The 19,976-nt window shown below is 52.9% G+C and overlaps 2 protein-coding genes across 2 annotated transcripts in view; both read right to left on the bottom strand.

The window, feature by feature from the left end:
* The window catches only part of MEGF8 (multiple EGF like domains 8), a 49,378-nt gene extending 46,593 nt beyond the window's left edge, over nt 1–2,785 (bottom strand). The window contains 1 exon segment of the mRNA XM_068178398.1: nt 2,596–2,785. Coding sequence (XP_068034499.1) covers nt 2,596–2,785 — 190 coding nt within the window.
* An 11,475-nt stretch (nt 2,786–14,260) lies between these two features.
* Nucleotides 14,261–19,640, bottom strand: LOC137466716 (mucin-22-like). Its single transcript, XM_068178399.1, has 2 exons — nt 17,525–19,640; nt 14,261–14,280 (listed from the first exon to the last, which is right to left on the bottom strand). Exons 1-2 carry the CDS (start codon nt 19,638–19,640, stop codon nt 14,261–14,263), a joined length of 2,136 nt encoding a protein of 711 aa, XP_068034500.1.
* Between the last annotated feature and the right edge of the window lie 336 nt (nt 19,641–19,976).

Raw genomic sequence — 19,976 nt, forward strand, 5'->3', positions numbered from 1 at the left:
ACCCCCCCACAAATTCCCAAAAAATTCCCAACATTCCCCAAAGAATCCCAAAAAAAATCCCAAAAAATAAAAATTTTAAAAATCCCCCCAAAAATTCCCTGAAATTCCAAAAAAAATCCAAAGAAATTCCCCAAAATTCCCAAAAATTCAAAATAAATCCCAAAAAATTCAAATTAAATCTAAATTTCCCCCCAAAAAAAACCCCAAAAATCCCCGAAAATCCCTCCCCAATCCCCCACCAAGACTTCCTCAAAAATTCCCAAAATTCCGGAAAATTCCCAAAAAAAATCCCAAAATTCCAAAAAAATCCCCAAAAATTTCCAAAAAAATCCCCCAAAATTCCCAAAAATTCAAAAAAAATCCCAAAAAATTCAAAAAAATCCCCCAAAATCCCCAAAAAATCCCCAAAATTCCAAAAAATTCCCAGAAATTCCCAAAAAATCCCAAAAATTTCCCAAAAAATCCCAAAAAAGTCCCAAAAAATTCCAAAGAATCCCCAAAAATCCACCAAAAATCCCTAAAATCCTTTCAAAAATCCCAAAATTCCAAAAAAATCCCAAAAAAATCCCTAAAAAATCCCAAAAAATCCCAAAAATTCCTTCAAAATTCCCAAAAATTCCCTTAAAAATCCCAAAATTCCCAAAAAATTCTGGAAATTCCCAGAAATTCCCAAAAAATCCCAAAAAATTCCCAAAAAATCCCAAAAAAGTCCCAAAAAATTCCAAAGAATCCCCAAAAATCCACCAAAAATCCCTAAAATCCTTTCAAAAATCCCAAAATTCCAAAAAATCCCAAAAAATCCCTAAAAAATCCCAAAAAATCCCAAAATTCCTTCAAAATTCCCAAAAATTCCCTTAAAAATCCCAAAATTCCCAAAAAATTCTGGAAATTCCCAAAAATTCCCAAAAAATCCCAGAAATTCCAAAAAATTCCTTAAAAAAAAATCCCAAAAATTCCCAGAAATTCCCAAAAAATTCCCAAAAAATCCTTCAAAATCCCAAAAACTCCTTTAAAAATCCCCAAAAATTCAAAATAAACCCCAAAAAATTCAAATTAAATCCACAAATTTCCCCAAAAAAACCCAAAATAAACCCCAAAAATCCCTCCCAGACCCCCCCAACTTCCTGAAAAATTCACAAAAATTCCCGAAAATTCAAAAAAAATCATCCCAAAATTCCAAAAAAATCCCAAAAATTTCCAAAAAAATCCCCCAAAATTCCCGCAAATTCCAAAGAAATCCCAAAAAATTAAAAAAAATCCCCCAAAATTCCTGAAAATCCCCAAAAAATCCCCAAAATTCCCAAAAATTCCCTAAAAATCCCAAAAAATTCCCAAAAATTCCTTCAAAAATCCCAAAAAATCCCTAAAATTCCCAAAAATTCCCTAAAAAATCCATAAAAAATCCCCCAAAAAATCCCCAAAATTCCAAAAAATTCCTTAAAAAATCCCCAAATTCCAAAAAATTCCCAAAAATTCCCTAAAAAATCCCAAAAATCCACAAAAATTGCCAAAAATTCCCAAAAAAATCCCAAAAAATTCCCAGAAATTCCCAAAAAATTCCCAAAAAAGTCCCAAAAAATCCTTAAAAAACCCCAAAAATTCCCAAATATTCCCAAAAATTCCCAAAAATTCCCAAAAAAATCCCAAAAAATTCCTTCAAAAATCCCAAAAAATTCCCAAAAAACCCCAAAAAATCCCAAAAAATCCCCAAAAATTCCCAAAAATTCCCAAAAAATTCCCAAAAAATCCCAAAAATTCCCTAAAAAATCCCCAAAATTCCCAGAAATTCCCAAAATTCCAAACAATCCCCAAAATTCCCTAAAAAATCCCCAAAAATTCCTTTAAAAAACCCCAAAATTCCCAAAAATTCCCCAAAAAATCCCAAAAATTCCCAGAAATTCCCAAAAAATCCCAAAAAATTCCCAAAAAATCCCAAAAATTCCTTCAAAAATCCCAAAAAATTCAAATTAAATCCACAAATTTCCCCAAAAAAACCCAAAATAACCCCCAAAAATCGCTCCCAGACCCCCCCAGACATCCTGAAGAATTCCCAAAAATTCCCGAAATTCCCGAAATTCCCGGAATTCCGGAGTTTTCCGGAGTTTCGGGCCCGTCACCTCCTCCTGGGCGATGGCCGGGCTCCTCCTGCGGTGCCACTCGCTGTAGAAGAGGCTGTAGAAATCCCCAAAAATTCCCAAAAAATCCCCAAAAATTCCCAAAAAATCCCTAAAATCCCCAAAAATTCCCTAAAAAATCCCAAAAAATCCCAAAAATTCCCAAAAAATACCAAAAATTCCCAAAAAATTCCCAAAAAATCCCTAAAATTCCAAAAAATTCCCAAAAATTCCCAGAAAATCCCAAAAATTCCCTTCAAAATCCCAAAAATTCCCAGAAATTCCCAAAAATTCCCAGAAATTCCTTAAAAAATTCCCAAAAAATCCTTCAAAATCCCAAAATTCCTTAAAAAATCCCAAAAAATTCCCAAAAATTCCTTAAAAAATCCCAAAATTTCCTTCAAAAATCCCAAAAAATTCAAATTAAATCCACAAATTTCCCCAAAAAAACCCCAAAAAACCCTAAAAATCACTCCCAGACCCCCCCAGACATCCTGAAGAATTCCCAAAAATTCCCGAAATTCCCGAAATTCCCGGAATTCCGGAGTTTTCCGGAGTTTCGGGCCCGTCACCTCCTCCTGGGCGATGCCCGGGCTCCTCCTGCGGTGCCACTCGCTGTAGAAGAGGCAGCGCCCGCCGCGCTCGAAGATGTACAGGTTGTGGATGGTCATGGGCGGCGACGCCGGAGACCGGTCCCAAAAAAATCCCGAAAAAATTCCCAAAAAATCCCAAAATCCCAAAAAATACCAAAAAATTCCCAAAAAATCCCTAAAATTCCCAAAAATTCTCAAAAAATACCAAAAAATTCCCAAAAAAATCCCTAAAATTCCCAAAAATTCTCAAAAAATACCAAAAAATTCCCAAAAAATCCCTAAAATTCCCAAAAATTCCCAAAAAATTCCAAAAAATTCCCAAAATTTCCTTCAAAAATCCCCAAAAATTCAAATTAAATCCACAAATTTCCCCAAAAAAACCCCAAAAAAACCCAAAATTCCCCCAAAAATCGCTCCCAGACCCCCCCAACTTCCTGAAGAATTCCCCAAAATTCCGGGAATTCCAGGAATTCCGGGAATTCCGGAGTTTTCCGGAGTTTCGGGCCCGTCACCTCCTCCTGGGCGATGGCCGGGCTCCTCCTGCGGTGCCACTCGCTGTAGAAGAGGCAGCGCCCGCCGCGCTCGAAGATGTACAGGTTGTGGATGGTCATGGGCGGCGACGCCGGAGACCGGTCCCAAAAAAAATTCCCAAAAAATTCACCGGAAAAATAAAAAAAACGGGAATGGGGGAGGAATTCCTGCGGGGAAAAGGGAAAAAACGGAATTCAAATCGGATTTTGGAGGTAAGAGATGCCCCAAAATTCCCAAATTTCAACCAAGATTCCCAAAAAATCCAGAAATGTTCCCCAAAAAATTCCCACAATTCCCAAAAAATCCACAAATGTTCCCCAAAAAATTCCCAAAATTCCCAAATTTCAACCAAAATTCCCAAAAAATCCACAAAATTCCCCAAAAATTCCAAAAAACTCCCTAAAATTCCCCCAAAATTCCCAAATTTCAACCACAACTTCCAAAAAAAAACTAAAAAACCCAAAAAATTCCAAAAAACTCCCTAAAATTCCCCCAAAGTTCCCAAATTTCACCCTAAATTCATAAAAAAATCCCAAAAAACCCCCAAAAATTACCGAAATTGCCCAAAAATTCCCAAAAAATTCCAAAAATTCCCAAAAAATCCCTAAAATTCCCCAAAAAAATCCACAAAATTCCCAAAAAATTCCAAAAAACTCCCTAAAATTCCCCCAAAATTCCCAAATTTCACCCAAAACTTCCAAAAAATCAAAAAAAAAAACCTAAAAAATTCTGGAATTTCCCCAAAAATTCCCCAAAAATCCAAAAAAATTCCCAAATATTCCCAAAAATTCCCTAAAATTCCCCCAAAATTCCCAAATTTCACCCTAAATTCCTAAAAAACACCCAAAAAACCCAAAAAATTCCCGAAATTCCCCAGAAATTCCCAAAAATTCCCCAAGAATTCCCTAAAATCCAAAAAAAAATCCCCCAAAATTCCCCCAAAATCCCTAAAATTCTCCCAAAAATCCCTAAAATTCCCCCAAAAAATCCCAAAATTCCCAAAAAAATTCCCAAAAAATTCCCCGGAAAAATGAAAAAAACGGGAATGGGGGAGGAATTCCTGCGGGGAAAAGGGAAAAAACGGAATTCAAATCGGATTTTGGAGGTAAGAGATGCCCCAAAATTCCCAAATTTCAACCAAAATTACCAAAAAATCTCCAAAATTCCTAAAAATTCCCGAAAAAATTCCCCAAAATTCCCAAATTTTACTCAAATTTTCCCAAAAATTCCCCAAAATTCCCAAAAAATCCACGAATGTTCCCAAAAAAATTCCCAAAATTCCCAAAATTCAACCAAAATTCCCAAAAAATCCACGAATGTTCCTAAAAATTCCCCAAAATTCCCAAAAATTCCCCAAGAAATCCCCAAAATTCACAAAATTTCCCCCAAAATACCAAAATTTCACCCAAAATTCCCCAAAATTCCCCAAAAATCCCTAAAATTTCCCAAAAAAATCCCAAATTTCCCCAAAATTCCCCAAAAATTCCCCCAAAATTCCCAAATTTCACCCAAAACTTCCAAAAAATCCGAAAAAATCCTAAAAAATTCCCGAAATTCCCCAGAAATTCCCCAAAATTCCCTAAAATCCAAAAAATTTCCCCTAAATTTCCCCAAAAATCCAAAAAAATCCACAAACCAGTATAAACCAGTATGGAAATGAGAATACCCAAAATAAACCAGTATAAACCAGTATGGACCAGTATAAACCAGTATGGGCCGGTATAAACCAGTATAGACCAGTATGGAAATGAGAATACCCAAAATAAACCAGTATAAACCAGTACGGACCAGTATGGACCAGTGTGGACCAGTATAGACCAGTATGGACCAGTATAAACCAGTATGTACCAGTATGGACCAGTATAAACCAGTATAGACCAGTATGGACCAGTATGGACCAGTATGGACCGGTATAAACCAGTTCTCCCAATAAATCCCGGTGCTCCCAGTGCTCCCAGTATAAACCAGTATAAACCAGTGCTCCCAGGATCACCAGTCCCAGTGCTCCCAGTATAAACCAGTCCCAGTCCATCCCAGTCCATCCCAGTCCCTCCCAGTTCATCCCAGTTCCTCCCAGTCCATCCCAGTCCATCCCAGTCCATCCCAGTCCATCCCAGTTCATCCCAGTTCCTCCCAGTTTATCCCAGTCCATCCCAGTTCCATCCCAGTCCATCCCAGTTCATCCCAGTTCCTCCCAGTTTATCCCAGTCCATCCCAGTTCCATCCCAGTCCATCCCAGTTCATCCCAGTTCCTCCCAGTTTATCCCAGTCCATCCCAGTTCCATCCCAGTCCATCCCAGTCCATCCCAGTTCCATCCCAGTCCATCCCAGTCCATCCCAGTCCATCCCAGTTCATCCCAGTTCCTCCCAGTTCATCCCAGTTCATCCCAGTCCATCCCAGTCCATCCCAGTTCCTCCCAGTCCATCCCAGTTTGTCCCAGTCCATCCCAGTCCCTCCCAGTTCCATCCCAGTTCATCCCAGTCCATCCCAGTCCATCCCAGTTTATCCCAGTTCCCTCTCACCGCTTTCCCGCCGCCTTCACTTCCGCCCGGCCAGCCTCTTTCCTTGACGTCACTTCCGCTTTCCGCCCGAACCCAACATGGCGCCGCCGAAAGCCGTTCCCGGTAGTGGGCGTGGTTTTGGTAAGGGGCGTGGTTAACCCATATAAGGACACGCCCGTATAAGGAATGAAGGAGGCGTGGCCACGCAGTCTGAGGTTTGATTGACAGTTGCGGCGCGGTGGGCGTGGCCTCGCCCCGGTTTTGGGGTTCCGGGGGGTCCCGGAGTTCCCCAAAATCCCCAAAAATCCACAGGATCCCCAAAAATCACCGAAAACCCCCAAAACCAAAAATAATCCACCAAAAATCCCCGAAGATCCGCAAAAAATCCCAAACAAAAATCCCCAAAAATCCCCGAAAAGCCCCAAAAATCCCCAAAAATCCCCAAAAAATCCCCGAAAATCCCCGAAAATCCCCAAAAATCCCCAAAAAATCCCCGAAAATCCCCGAAAATCCCCAAAAATCACCGAAAATCCCCAAAAACAAAAAAAATCCCAAAAATCCCCGAAAATCCCCAAAAATCCCCAAAAATCCCCAAAAATCCCCGAAAATCCCCAAAAATCCCCGAAAATCCCCGAAAATCCCCAAAAATCCCCAAAACCAAAAAAATCCTCCAAAAATCCCCGAATATCCGCAAAAAATCCCAAAAAAATCCCCAAAAAAATCCCCGAAAATCCCCAAAAATCCCCGAAAATCCCCAAAAATCCCCAAAAATCCCCAAAAATCCCCGAAAATCCCCAAAAATCCCCAAAACCAAAAAAATCCACCAAAAATCCCCGAATATCCGCAAAAAATCCCAAAAAAATCCCCAAAAAATCCCCGAAAATCCCCGAAAATCCCCGAAAATCCAAAAAAATCCCTCAAAAACCCCCAAAAAATCACCAAAAATCCCTAAAATCACCCCAAAAATACCCCTAAATCTCAAAAAAATCCCCAAAAATCCCCAAAAATCCCCAAAATTCCCCAAAAGTCCCCCAAAAATCCCCAAAAAATCCCCGGAAGTCCCCCAAAAAACCCCAAAAAATCCCCCAAAATTCCCCAAAATCCCCCCAAAAAATCCAAAAAATCCACAAAAAAACCCCAAAACTTCCCCAAAATCCCCCAAAATTCCCCAAAATCCCCCAAAATCCCCCAAAATCCCCCAAAATAGGGATCCCAGGGGGGTCCCGGGGGGGCTTGGGGTTTGTTCTCCCCCCCAAAATCCCCCCAGGACCCCCCCAAACCCCCCCCCAAAACCCCCCCAGGACTCCTCCTCGTGCTCCCCCACCCCCCAAGACCGCCCCCCCCAAATTGTCCCCATGTCCCCCCCCCCCAAACCCCCCCAAGACCCCCCAGGACCCCCCCCAAAACCCCCTCAGGACCCCCCCTCGTGCTCCCCCACCCCCCAAGACCCCCCCCAAATTCTCCCCATGTCCTCCCCCCCCCAACCCCCCCCAGGACCCCCCAGGACCCCCCCCCCAGGATCCCCCCCAAAACCCCCCCAGGACCCTTCCCAGAGCCCCCCAGGCCCCCTCCCCAAATTTTCCCCATGTCGCCCCCACAAAACCCCCCCAGGACCCCCCAAGACCCCCCCCCCAAATTGTCCCCATGTCCTCCCCCCCCCCCAAACCCCTCCAGGACCCCCCCAGGACCCCCAAAACCCCCCCAGGTCCCCCCCAAAATTGTCCCCATGTCCCCCCCCCCCTCCCAAAACCCCCCCAGGACCCCCCCCCACCCCAAAACCCCCCCATCCCCCCTCCCCTCCCCCCTCCCCTCCCCCCCTCCGTGTCCCCGTGTCCCCTCCCCCCCCTCCCCTCCCCCCCCCCCGTTAATCGGCTTTGCCCCCCCCCTCACCCCGGGATGGGGGAGGGGCGGATTAGAGCCCCCCCCCCCCCCCACGCGCCCCTCCCCCCCCCACCCCCCCCCCGCTCCGGCCGCACTCGGGCGGCGGCGGCGCCGCGGGAGCCGGGGGAGCGCTGCGACCCCCCCGGGACCCCCCCAAAATACCCCGGGACCCCCCCCAAAACCCAACACCCCCCCCGGGACCCCCCCAAAATACCCCGGGACCCCCCTCCATAACCCCAAATCCCCCGGGACCCCCCCCCAAAATACCCCGGGACCCCCCCCACAACCCCAAAACCCCCCGGGACCCCCCCCCAAAATACCCCGGGACCCCCCCCAAAACCCAACACCCCCCGGGACCCCCCCAAAATACCCCGGGACCCCCCCCAAAACCCAACACCCCCCCGGGACCCCCCCAAAAAACCCCGGGACCCCCAACACCCACCGAGACCCCCCCCAAAATACCTCGGGACCCCCCCCCAAAACCCAACACCCCCCCGGGACCCCCCCAAAAATACCCCGGGACCCCCCCCAAAACCCCAAACCCCCCGGGACCCCCCCAAAAAACCCCGGGACCCCCCCCCATAACCCCGGGACCCCCCCCAAAACCCCCCCCGGGACCCCCAAAACCCCCCCGGGACCCCCCCCCAAAATACCCCGGGACCCCCCCCAAAACCCCAACCCCCCGCGGGACCCCCCGGGACCCTCAACCCCACCCGGGACCCCCCCCCAAAAAACCCCGGGACCCCCCCCCACAACCCCGGGACCCCCCTGAAACCCCCCGGGACCCCCAACACCCACCGGGACCCCCCCCCAAAATACCCCGGGACCCCCCGGGACCCCCAACCCCCCCCGGGACCCCCCCGGGACCCCCCAATTCCCCCGGGACCCCCCCCCAAAATACCCCGGGACCCCCCCCACCCCCCCGGGACTCCCCCGGGACCTCCCCCTCCCCAAAATCCCCTCCCCCACCCCCTCCCGGATCCTTCCAGGACCCCCCCGGGACCTGCGGACAGGTGAGACCCCTCCCCAAAACCCCGAAACCCAGCCCCTCCCCCCCACAGGTGAGACCCCTCCCCAAAACCCCGCCCCTCCCCCCCACAGGTGAGACCCCTCCCCAAAACCCCGCCCCTCCCCCCCCCCACAGGTGAGACCCCTCCCCAAAACCCCGCCCCTCCCCCCCCACAGGTGAGACCCCTCCCCAAAACCCCGCCCCTCCCCCCCACAGGTGAGACCCCTCCCCAAAACCCCGCCCCTCCCCCCCCCACAGGTGAGACCCCTCCCCAAAACCCCGCCCCTCCCCCCCCCACAGGTGAGACCCCTCCCCAAAACCCCGCCCCTCCCCCCCCACAGGTGAGACCCCTCCCCAAAACCCCGCCCCTCCCCCCCACAGGTGAGACCCCTCCCCAAAACCCCGCCCCTCCCCCCCCACAGGTGAGACCCCTCCCCAAAACCCCGCCCCTCCGGGTAATTAGTGACCCCCCCCAATTAATGAACCCTCCCCCAATTAATTAACCCATCCCAATTAATGAACCTTCCCCAATTAATGAACCCCCATTTAATGAATCCATCCCAATTAAGGAGCCCTCCCCAATTAATTAACCCCCCCAATTAATGAACCCTCCCCCAATTAATTAACACATCCCAATTAATGAATCCATGCCAATTAATTAACCCTTCCCCAATTAATGAACCCACCCCCAATTAATGAACCCTCCCCCAATTAATGAACTCTCCCCCAATTAATGAACCCATCCCAATTAATGAACCCCTCCCCCAATTAATGAACCCTCCCCCAATTAATGAACCCATCCCAATTAATGAACCTATCCCAATTAATGAACCTATCCCAATTAATGAACCCTCCCCAATTAATGAACCTGCCTTCAATTAATGAACCCTCCCCAATTAATGAACCTTCTCCAATTAATTAACCCATCCCAATTAATGACCCCTCCCCAATAAATGAACCCTCCCCAATTAATGAACCCTTCCCCAATTAATGAACACTCCCCAATTAATGAACCCTCCCCCAATTAATGAACCCATTGCAATTAATGAACCCTCCCCAATTAATGAACCCTCCCCCAATTAATGAACCCATTGCAATTAATGAACCCTCCCCAATTAATGAACCCATCCCAATTAATGAACCTATCCCAATTAATGAATCCATCCCAATTAATGAACCCTCCCTATTTAATGAACTCATCCCAATTAATGAACCCTGCCAATTAATCAACCCTTTCAATTAATGAACCCATTCCAGTTAATGAACCCATGCCAATTAATGAACCCTCCCCCAATTAATGAACCCTCCCCCAATTAATGAACCCATCCCAATTAATGAACCCTCCCCCAATTAATGAATCCATCCCGATTAATGAACCCTCCCCAATTAATGAACACTCCCCAATTAATGAACCCTCCCCCAATTAATGAACCCTCCCCCAATTAATGAACCCTCCCCCAATTAATGAACCTTCCCCAATTAATGAACCCATCCCAATTAATTAACCCTCCCCAATTAATGAATCCATCCCAATTAATGAATCCATCCCAATTAATGAACCCTCCCCAATTAATGACCCCCCCCAATTCCTGTGACAGGTGACAGGTGACATGTGCCAGGTGACATGTGACAGGTGACGTTTGACAGGTGACAGGTGACAGGTGACAGGTGACGTTTGACAGGTGACAGGTGACAGGTGACAGGTGACATGTGACAGGTGACGTTTGACAGGTGACAGGTGACAGGTGACGTTTGACAGGTGACAGGTGACAGGTGACAGGTGACATGTGACAGGTGACGTTTGACAGGTGACAGGTGACATGTGACAGGTGACGTTTGACAGGTGACAGGTGACAGGTGACAGGTGACATGTGACAGGTGACGTTTGACAGGTGACAGGTGACAGGTGACGTTTGACAGGTGACAGGTGACAGGTGACAGGTGACATGTGACAGGTGACGTTTGACAGGTGACAGGTGACGTTTGACATGTGACATGTGACAGGTGACATGTGACAGGTGACATTTGACAGGTGACAGGTGACGTTTGACATGTGACATGTGACAGGTGACATGTGACAGGTGACATTTGACAGGTGACAGGTGACGTTTGACATGTGACATGTGACAGGTGACATGTGACAGGTGACGTTTGACAGGTGACAGGTGACAGGTGACATGTGACATGTGACAGGTGACATGTGACAGGTGATGTTTGACAGGTGACAGGTGACGTTTGACATGTGACAGGTGACAGGTGACAGGTGACATGGGCTGTGACAGGTGACGTGCCCCAGTGCCACGTGCAGGTGACACACAGGTGACACACAGGTGACAGGGAGGTGACAGAGGTGACACGGGTGACAGGTGACGAGTGTTGCAGGTGACACTGGTGACAACCAGGTGACACAAGTGACACATGGGTGACACAGGTGACACAGGAAACACCTGGCACAGGTGACACACAGGTGACACAAGTGACACAGGTGACACAGGTGACACACAGGTGACACAGGTGACACATGGGTGACACAAGTGACACAGGAGACACCTGGCACAGGTGACACAGGTGACACACAGGTGACACACAGGTGACACACAGGTGACACAGGTGACACACAGGTGACACACAGGTGACACACAGGTGACACAGGTGACACACAGGTGACACACAGGTGACACACAGGTGACACAGGTGACATTGAGGTCACACAGATGACACACAGGTGACACACAGGTGACACAGGTGACACCCAGGTGACACACAGGTGACACACAGGTGACACACAGGTGACACAGGTGACACGCAGGTGACACAGGTGACACAGGTGACGCAGGTGACACCCAGGTGACACAGGTGACACAGGTGACGTCACTCACGTATTTCTCCAGGCACAGGGTGGGGTTGTCCATCAGGGACAGGAGGTGACAGAGGTGACACAGAGGGTTTGGGCAGTGACACAGGTGACACAGGTGACACAGGTGACACACAGGTGACACCTGGCACAGGTGACACACAGGTGACACACAGGTGACACACAGGTGACACACAGGTGACACACAGGTGACACAGGTGACACACAGGTGACACTCAGGTGACACAGGTGACACACAGGTGACACAGGTGACACAGGTGACACACAGGTGACACAGGTGACACAGGTGACACACAGGTGACACACAGGTGACAGAGGTGACACACAGGTGACACACAGGTGACACCCAGGTGACACAGGTGACACAGGTGACACACAGGTGACACAGGTGACACAGGTGACACACAGGTGACACACAGGTGACACACAGGTGACACACAGGTGACACACAGGTGACACAGGTGACACAGGTGACACACAGGTGACACACAGGTGACACAGGTGACACACAGGTGACACACAGGTGACACACAGGTGACACAGGTGACACAGGTGACACACAGGTGACACACAGGTGACACACAGGTGACACAGGTGACACACAGGTGACACAGGTGACACAGGTGACACAGGTGACAGGTGACACAGGTGACACAGGTAACACACAGGTGCCAAAGGTGACACAGGTGGCACCTGGCACAGGGGACACAGGTGACATTGAGGTCACACAGGTGACACAGGTGACACAGGTGACACAGGTGACACACAGGTGACACACAGGTGACACACAGGTGACACAGGTGACACACAGGTGACACACAGGTGACCCAGGTGACACACAGGTGACACAGGTGACACACAGGTGACACACAGGTGACACACAGGTGACACACAGGTGACACACAGGTGACACACAGGTGACCCAGGTGACACACAGGTGACACAGGTGACACACAGGTGACACACAGGTGACACAGGTGACACAGGTGACACAGGTGACACAGGTGACACAGGTGACACACAGATGACACACAGGTGACACACAGGTGACACAGGTGACACACAGGTGACACACAGGTGACACACAGGTGACACACAGGTGACACACAGGTGACACAGGTGACACACAGGTGACACTCAGGTGACACAGGTGACACACAGGTGACACACAGGTGACACACAGGTGACACCCAGGTGACACAGGTGACACAGGTGACACACAGGTGACGCAGGTGACACCCAGGTGACACAGGTGACACAGGTGACGTCACTCACGTATTTCTCCAGGCACAGGGTGGGGTTGTCCATCAGGGACAGGAGGTGACAGAGGTGACACAGAGGGTTTGGGCAGTGACACAGGTGACACAGGTGACACAGGTGACACACAGGTGACACCTGGCACAGGTGACACACAGGTGACACACAGGTGACACACAGGTGACACACAGGTGACACACAGGTGACACAGGTGACACACAGGTGACACTCAGGTGACACAGGTGACACACAGGTGACACAGGTGACACAGGTGACACACAGGTGACACACAGGTGACAGAGGTGACACACAGGTGACACACAGGTGACACCCAGGTGACACAGGTGACACAGGTGACACACAGGTGACACACAGGTGACACACAGGTGACACAGGTGACACACAGGTGACACACAGATGACACACAGGTGACACAGGTGACACACAGATGACACACAGGTGACACAGGTGACACAGGTGACACACAGGTGACACACAGGTGACACACAGGTGACCCAGGTGACACACAGGTGACACAGGTGACACACAGGTGACACACAGGTGACACACAGGTGACACAGGTGACACAGGTGACACACAGATGACACACAGGTGACACACAGGTGACACAGGTGACACAGGTGACACAGGTGACACACAGGTGACACACAGGTGACACACAGGTGACGCAGGTGACACACAGGTGACACAGGTGACACACAGGTGACACACAGGTGACACACAGGTGACACACAGGTGACACACAGGTGACACAGGTGACACACAGGTGACACTCAGGTGACACAGGTGACACACAGGTGACACACAGGTGACACACAGGTGACACCCAGGTGACACAGGTGACACAGGTGACACACAGGTGACACAGGTGACACAGGTGACACAGGTGACACACAGGTGACACTCAGGTGACACAGGTGACACACAGGTGACACACAGGTGACACACAGGTGACACCCAGGTGACACAGGTGACACAGGTGACACAGGTGACACACAGGTGACACACAGGTGACACACAGGTGACACCCAGGTGACACAGGTGACACAGGTGACACAGGTGACACAGGTGACACAGGTGACACACAGGTGACACAGGTGACACACAGGTGACACACAGGTGACAGAGGTGACACACAGGTGACACTCAGGTGACACAGGTGACACACAGGTGACAGAGGTGACACACAGGTGACACTCAGGTGACACAGGTGACACACAGGTGACAGAGGTGACACACAGGTGACACACAGGTGACACACAGGTGACACCTGGCACAGGTGACACACAGGTGACACACAGATGACACACAGGTGACACAGGTGACACACAGATGACACACAGGTGACACAGGTGACACACAGGTGACACAGGTGACACAGGTGACACAGGTGACACAGGTGACACACAGGTGACACAGGTGACACACAGATGACACACAGGTGACACAGGTGACACACAGGTGACACAGGTGACACTCAGGTGACACAGGTGACACCTGGCACAGGTGACACAGGGTGGGCGTTACGCCAGCTGAGGGTGACACCGGGGGTTGGGGGTGACCCGGCCATGTGACACCGGGGGTGTCCCAGGTGGCCGTGTCCCCCCAGGCGTGTCCCCTCCCCCAGGTGTGTCCCCAGGTGTGTCCCCTCCTCCCAGGTGTGTCCCCAGGTGTGTCCCCTCCCCAGGTGTGTCCCCATTGTCCCCCTCAGGTGTGTCCCCTCTCCCCATTTTCCCCTTCCCCCGTGTCCCCTCCCCCAGGTGTGTCCCCACAGGTGTCCCCATTGTCCCCTCCCCAGGTGTGTCCCCCCAGGTGTGTCCCCATTGTCCTCTCCCCCAGGTGTGTCCCCTCCCCAGGTGTGTCCCCTCCCCCAGGTGTGTCCCCAGGTGTGTCCCCATTTTCCCCTCCCCCCGTGTCCCCTCCCCCAGGTGTGTCCCCATTGTCCCCTCCCCCAGGTGTGTTCCCTCCCCCCGCGCCCCTCCCCCCATTGTCCCCCCCAGGTGTCCCCATTGTCCCCCCAGGTGTGTCCCTATTGTGACCCCATTGTCCCCCCAGTTGTCCTCTCCCCCAGGTGTGTCCCCATTGTCCCCTCCCCAGGTGTGTCCCCATTGTCACCCCCAGGTGTGTCCCCTCTCCCCATTTTCCCCTCCCCTCATGTACCCTCCCCAGGTGTGTCCCCTCCCCAGGTGTGTCCCCAGGTGTGTCCCCATTTTCCCCTCCCCCTGTGTCCCCTCCCCAGGTGTGTCTCCTCCCCCAGGTGTGTCCCCAGGTGTGTCCCCATTTTCCCCTCCCCCCGTGTCCCCTCCCCCAGGTGTGTCCCCATTGTCCCCCCAGGTGTGTCCCCTCTCCCCATTTTCCCCTTCCCCCATGTCCCCTCCCCAGGTGTGTCCCCACAGGTGTGTCCCCATTGTTCCCCCAGGTGTGTCCCCATTGTTCCCCCAGGTGTGTCCCCATTGTTCCCCCAGGTGTGTCCCCATTGTCCCCTCCCCAGGTGTGTCCCCTCTCCCCATTTTCCCCTCCCCTCATGTCCCCCTCCCCAGGTGTGTCCTCCCCCCAGGTGTGTCCCCATTGTCCCCTCCCCAGGTGTGTCCCCTCCCCAGGTGTGTCCCCATTGTCCCCTCCCCCCAGGTGTGTCCCCTCCCCAGGTGTTTCCCCTCCCCAGGTGTGTCCCCAGGTGCCCCCTCCCCCCAGGTGTGTCCCCATTGTCCCCTCCCCAGGTGTTTCCCCTCCCCAGGTGTGTCCCCAGGTGTCCCCTCCCCCCAGGTGTGTCCCCATTGTCCCCTCCCCAGGTGTGTCCCCTCCCCAGGTGTGTCCCCTCCCCAGGTGTGTCCCCTCCCCCAGGTGTCCCCATTTTCCCCTCCCCCAGGTGTGTCCCCATTTTCCCCCCAGGTGTCCCCTCCCCCCAGGTGTGTCCCCCCCAGGTGTGTCCCCATTGCCCCCTCCCCCCAGGTGTGTCCCCATTGTCCCCCCAGGTGTCCCCCCAGGTGTGTCCCCTCCCCCAGGTGTGTCCCCTCCCCCCAGGTGTCCCCATTGTCCCCTCCCCCCAGGTGTGTCCCCTCCCCCAGGTGTGTCCCCTCCCCCCAGGTGTCCCCATTGTCCCCTCCCCCCGCGCCCCTCCCCCCGTGCCGCTCTCTCACGTGGTCCCGCCCGGGTGGGGGAGGGGCGGGGATGATCCCGGTTTAACCCCGCCCCTCCCCCCCCGGGATTAGCGCGGCCGCGGGGCACGATGGGAACGGGGGGGGAGGGGCAGGGCCGGATCATCCGCCCCTCCCCCCGCGGACCGCTGACCCCGAGTGACCACTGACCACTGACCACTGTGACCACTGACCACTGTGACCACTGACCACTGACCGCTGACCACTGACTATTGACTATTGACCACTGACCACTGACTGCTGACCACTGACCACTGACCACTGACCCCCACAGTAACCACTGACCCCGACCACTGTGACCACTGACCGCTGACCACTGAGCGCTGACTACTGACCACTGACCCCCCCAGTGACCACTGACCACTGACCACTGACCACAGTCACCACAGTGACCACTGACCACTGACCACTGACCCCCCCACTGACCACTGTGACCACAGTGACCACTGACACCCCCAGTGACCACTGACCGCTGACTACTGACCACTGACCCCCCCACTGACCACTGTGACCACTGACCACTGACCACTGACCACTGTGACCACTGAACACTGACCACTGACCACTGTGACCACAATGACCACTGACCACTGTGACCACTGACCACTGACCACTGACCGCTGACCACTGTGACCACAGTGACCACTGACCACTGACTGCTGACCACTGACCGCTGACCCCGAGTGACCACTGACCACGGACCGCTGACTACTGACCACTGTGACTACTGACCACTGACCACACTGACCACTGACCACTGACCACTGTGACCACAGTGACCACTGACACCCCCAGTGACCACTGACCACTGTGACCACTGACCACTGACCACTGACCACTGACCACTGTGACCACTGACCATTGACCACTGACCACTGACCACTGACCACTGACCACTGTGACCACTGACCATTGACCACTGACCACTGACCACTGACCACTGACCACTGACCACTGTGACCACTGACCGCTGACCACTGACCACTGACCCCCCCAGTGACCACTGTGACCACTGACCGCTGACCACTGACCATTGACCACTGACCACTGACACCCCCAGTGACCACTGTGACCACTGACCACACTGACCACTGACCACTGACCACTGACCACAGTGACCACACTGACCACTGACCACAGTGACCACTGACCACTGACCACTGACCACTGTGACCACAGTGACCACTGACCACAGTGACCACACTGACCACTGACCACACTGACCACTGACCACAGTGACCACAGTGACTACTGACCACTGACCACTATGACCACTGTGACCACACTGACCACAGTGACCACTGTGACCACTGACCACTGACCGCTGACCGCTGACCACTGACCGCTGACCGCTGACCACTGACCACTGACCACTGACCACTGACCCCCACTGACCACTGATTGCTGACCACTGACCACTGCCCCCCCATTGTCCCCCAGGTGACCCCACGGTGACCATGGTGACATCGCTGGACACCTCCGGCCACGCCCTGGCCTGAGGGACCCGCCCGGCACAGCCTGGACATGCGGCCACGCGGGGGAGGGGCTGGGGACACCAGGGACACCGCCCGCGGTGGCACCGGCACCTCCCGCGGGGACATCTCCAACGGGGGTGGCGTCTCCCATGGTGGTGGCATCTCCCACGGCTTCGGTTCCCGCGGTGGCACCTGCGACAGTGACGTCTCCAACAGTAGTGGCATCTCCCATGGTGGCATCTCCCACGGCTTTGGTTCCCACGGTGGTGGCATCTCCCACAGGGACATCTCCAGCAGTGGTGGCACCTCCCATGGTTTCATCTCCCATGGTGGCACCTCCCATGGTTTCATCTCCCATGGTGGTGGCATCTCCCATGGCTTCGGTTCCCATGGTGGCACCTGCGACAGTGACATCTCCAACAGTGATGGCATCTCCCATGGTGGCATCTCCCACAGGGACATCTCCAATAGTGGTGGCGTCTCCCATGGTGGCATCTCCCATGACTTCGGTTCCCGCGGTGGCACCTGCGACAGTGACGTCTCCAGCTGTGGTGGCATCTCCCATGGTGGCACCTCCCATGGGGACATCTCCAGCAGTGGTGGCATCTCCCATGGCATCGGTTTCCATGGTGGCACCTGCAACAGTGACGTCTCCCACAGTAGTGGCATCTCCCATGGTGGCATCTCCCACGGCTTTGGTTCCCACGGTGGTGGCATCTCCCACAGGGACATCTCCAATAGTGGTGGCACCTCCCATTGTGGCACCTCCCATGGTTTCATCTCCCATGGTGGTGGCATCTCCCATGGCTTCGGTTCCCATGGTGGCACCTGCGACAGTGACATCTCCAACAGTGATGGCATCTCCCATGGTGGCATCTCCCACAGGGACATCTCCAATAGTGGTGGCGTCTCCCATGGTGGCATCTCCCACGGCTTCGGTTCCCGCGGTGGCACCTGCGACAGTGACGTCTCCAGCTGTGGTGGCATCTCCCATGGTGGCACCTCCCATGGGGACATCTCCAGCAGTGGTGGCATCTCCCATGGCATCGGTTTCCATGGTGGCACCTGCAACAGTGACGTCTCCCACAGTAGTGGCATCTCCCATGGTGGCATCTCCCACGGCTTTGGTTCCCACGGTGGTGGCATCTCCCACAGGGACATCTCCAATAGTGGTGGCACCTCCCATGGTGGCACCTCCCATGGTTTCATCTCCCATGGTGGTGGCATCTCCCATGGCTTCGGTTCCCGCGGTGGCACCTGCGACAGTGACATCTCCAACAGTGATGGCATCTCCCACAGGGACATCTCCAATAGTGGTGGCATCTCCCATGGTGACATCTCCCACGGCTTCAGTTCCCACGGTGGCACCTGCAACAGTGACGTCTCCAGCAGTGGTGGCATCTCCCATGGTGGCATCTCCCATGGTGGTGGCATCTCCCACGTCTTCGGTTCCCACGGTGGCAACTGTGACAGTGACATTTCCAACAGTGGTGGCATCTCCAGCAGTGGTGGCATCTCCAGCAGTGGTGGCATCTCCAGCAGTGGTAGCAGCTCCCACGGTGGTGGCATCTCCCACAGGGACATCTCCAATTGTGGTGGCGTCTCCCATGGTGGCATCTCCCATGACTTCGGTTCCCACGGTGGCACCTGCGACAGTGACGTCTCCAGCAGTGGTGGCATCTCCCATGGTGGCACCTCCCATGGGGACATCTCCAGCAGTGGTGGCACCTCCCTCAGTGACATTTCCCATGGTGGTGGCATCTCCCACGGCTTCGGTTCCCACGGTGGCACCTGCGACAGTGACATCTCCAACAGTGGTGGTGTCTCCCATGGTGGCATCTCCCATGGCTTCGGTTCCCACGGTGGCACCTGCGACAGTGACATCTCCAACAGTGGTGGCATCTCCCATGGTGGCATCTCCCATCGCTTCGGTTCCCACGGTGGCACCTGGGACAGTGACGTCTCCAGCAGTGGTGGCATCTCCCATGGTGACATCTCCCATGGGGACATCTCCCATGGGGACATCTCCAACAGTGGTGGCACCTCCCACACTGGCTTTTCCCATGGTGGTGGCATCTCCCATGGTGACATCTCCCACAGGGACATCTCCAGCAGTGGTGGCATCTCCTGTGGTGGCACTTCCCACCGGGACATTTCCCACCCAGGTGGCACCTCCCATGGTGACATCTCCTCTCACGGTGACTCTTCCTCGAGTGGCTTCTGCCATGGTGGCATCTCCCAGAAGAGTGACAACTCACACGGTGACATCTCCAACGGTGGCATCTCCAACGGTGGTGACATCTGCCATGGTGGCATTTCCCACGGTGACATCTCCAACGGTGGCATCTCCAATGGTGGTGACATCTGCCATGGTGGCATTTCCCACGGTGACATCTCCAATGGTGGTGACATCTGCCATGGTGGCATTTCCCACGGTGACATCTCCAACGGTGGTGACATCTGCCATGGTGGCATTTCCCACGGTGACATCTCCAATGGTGGCATCTCCAATGGTGGTGACATCTGCCATGGTGGCATTTCCCACGGTGACATCTCCAACGGT

Source organism: Anomalospiza imberbis, unplaced genomic scaffold (genome assembly GCF_031753505.1).
Source record: "Anomalospiza imberbis isolate Cuckoo-Finch-1a 21T00152 unplaced genomic scaffold, ASM3175350v1 scaffold_43, whole genome shotgun sequence".
NCBI classification, from domain to species: Eukaryota; Metazoa; Chordata; class Aves; order Passeriformes; family Viduidae; genus Anomalospiza; species Anomalospiza imberbis.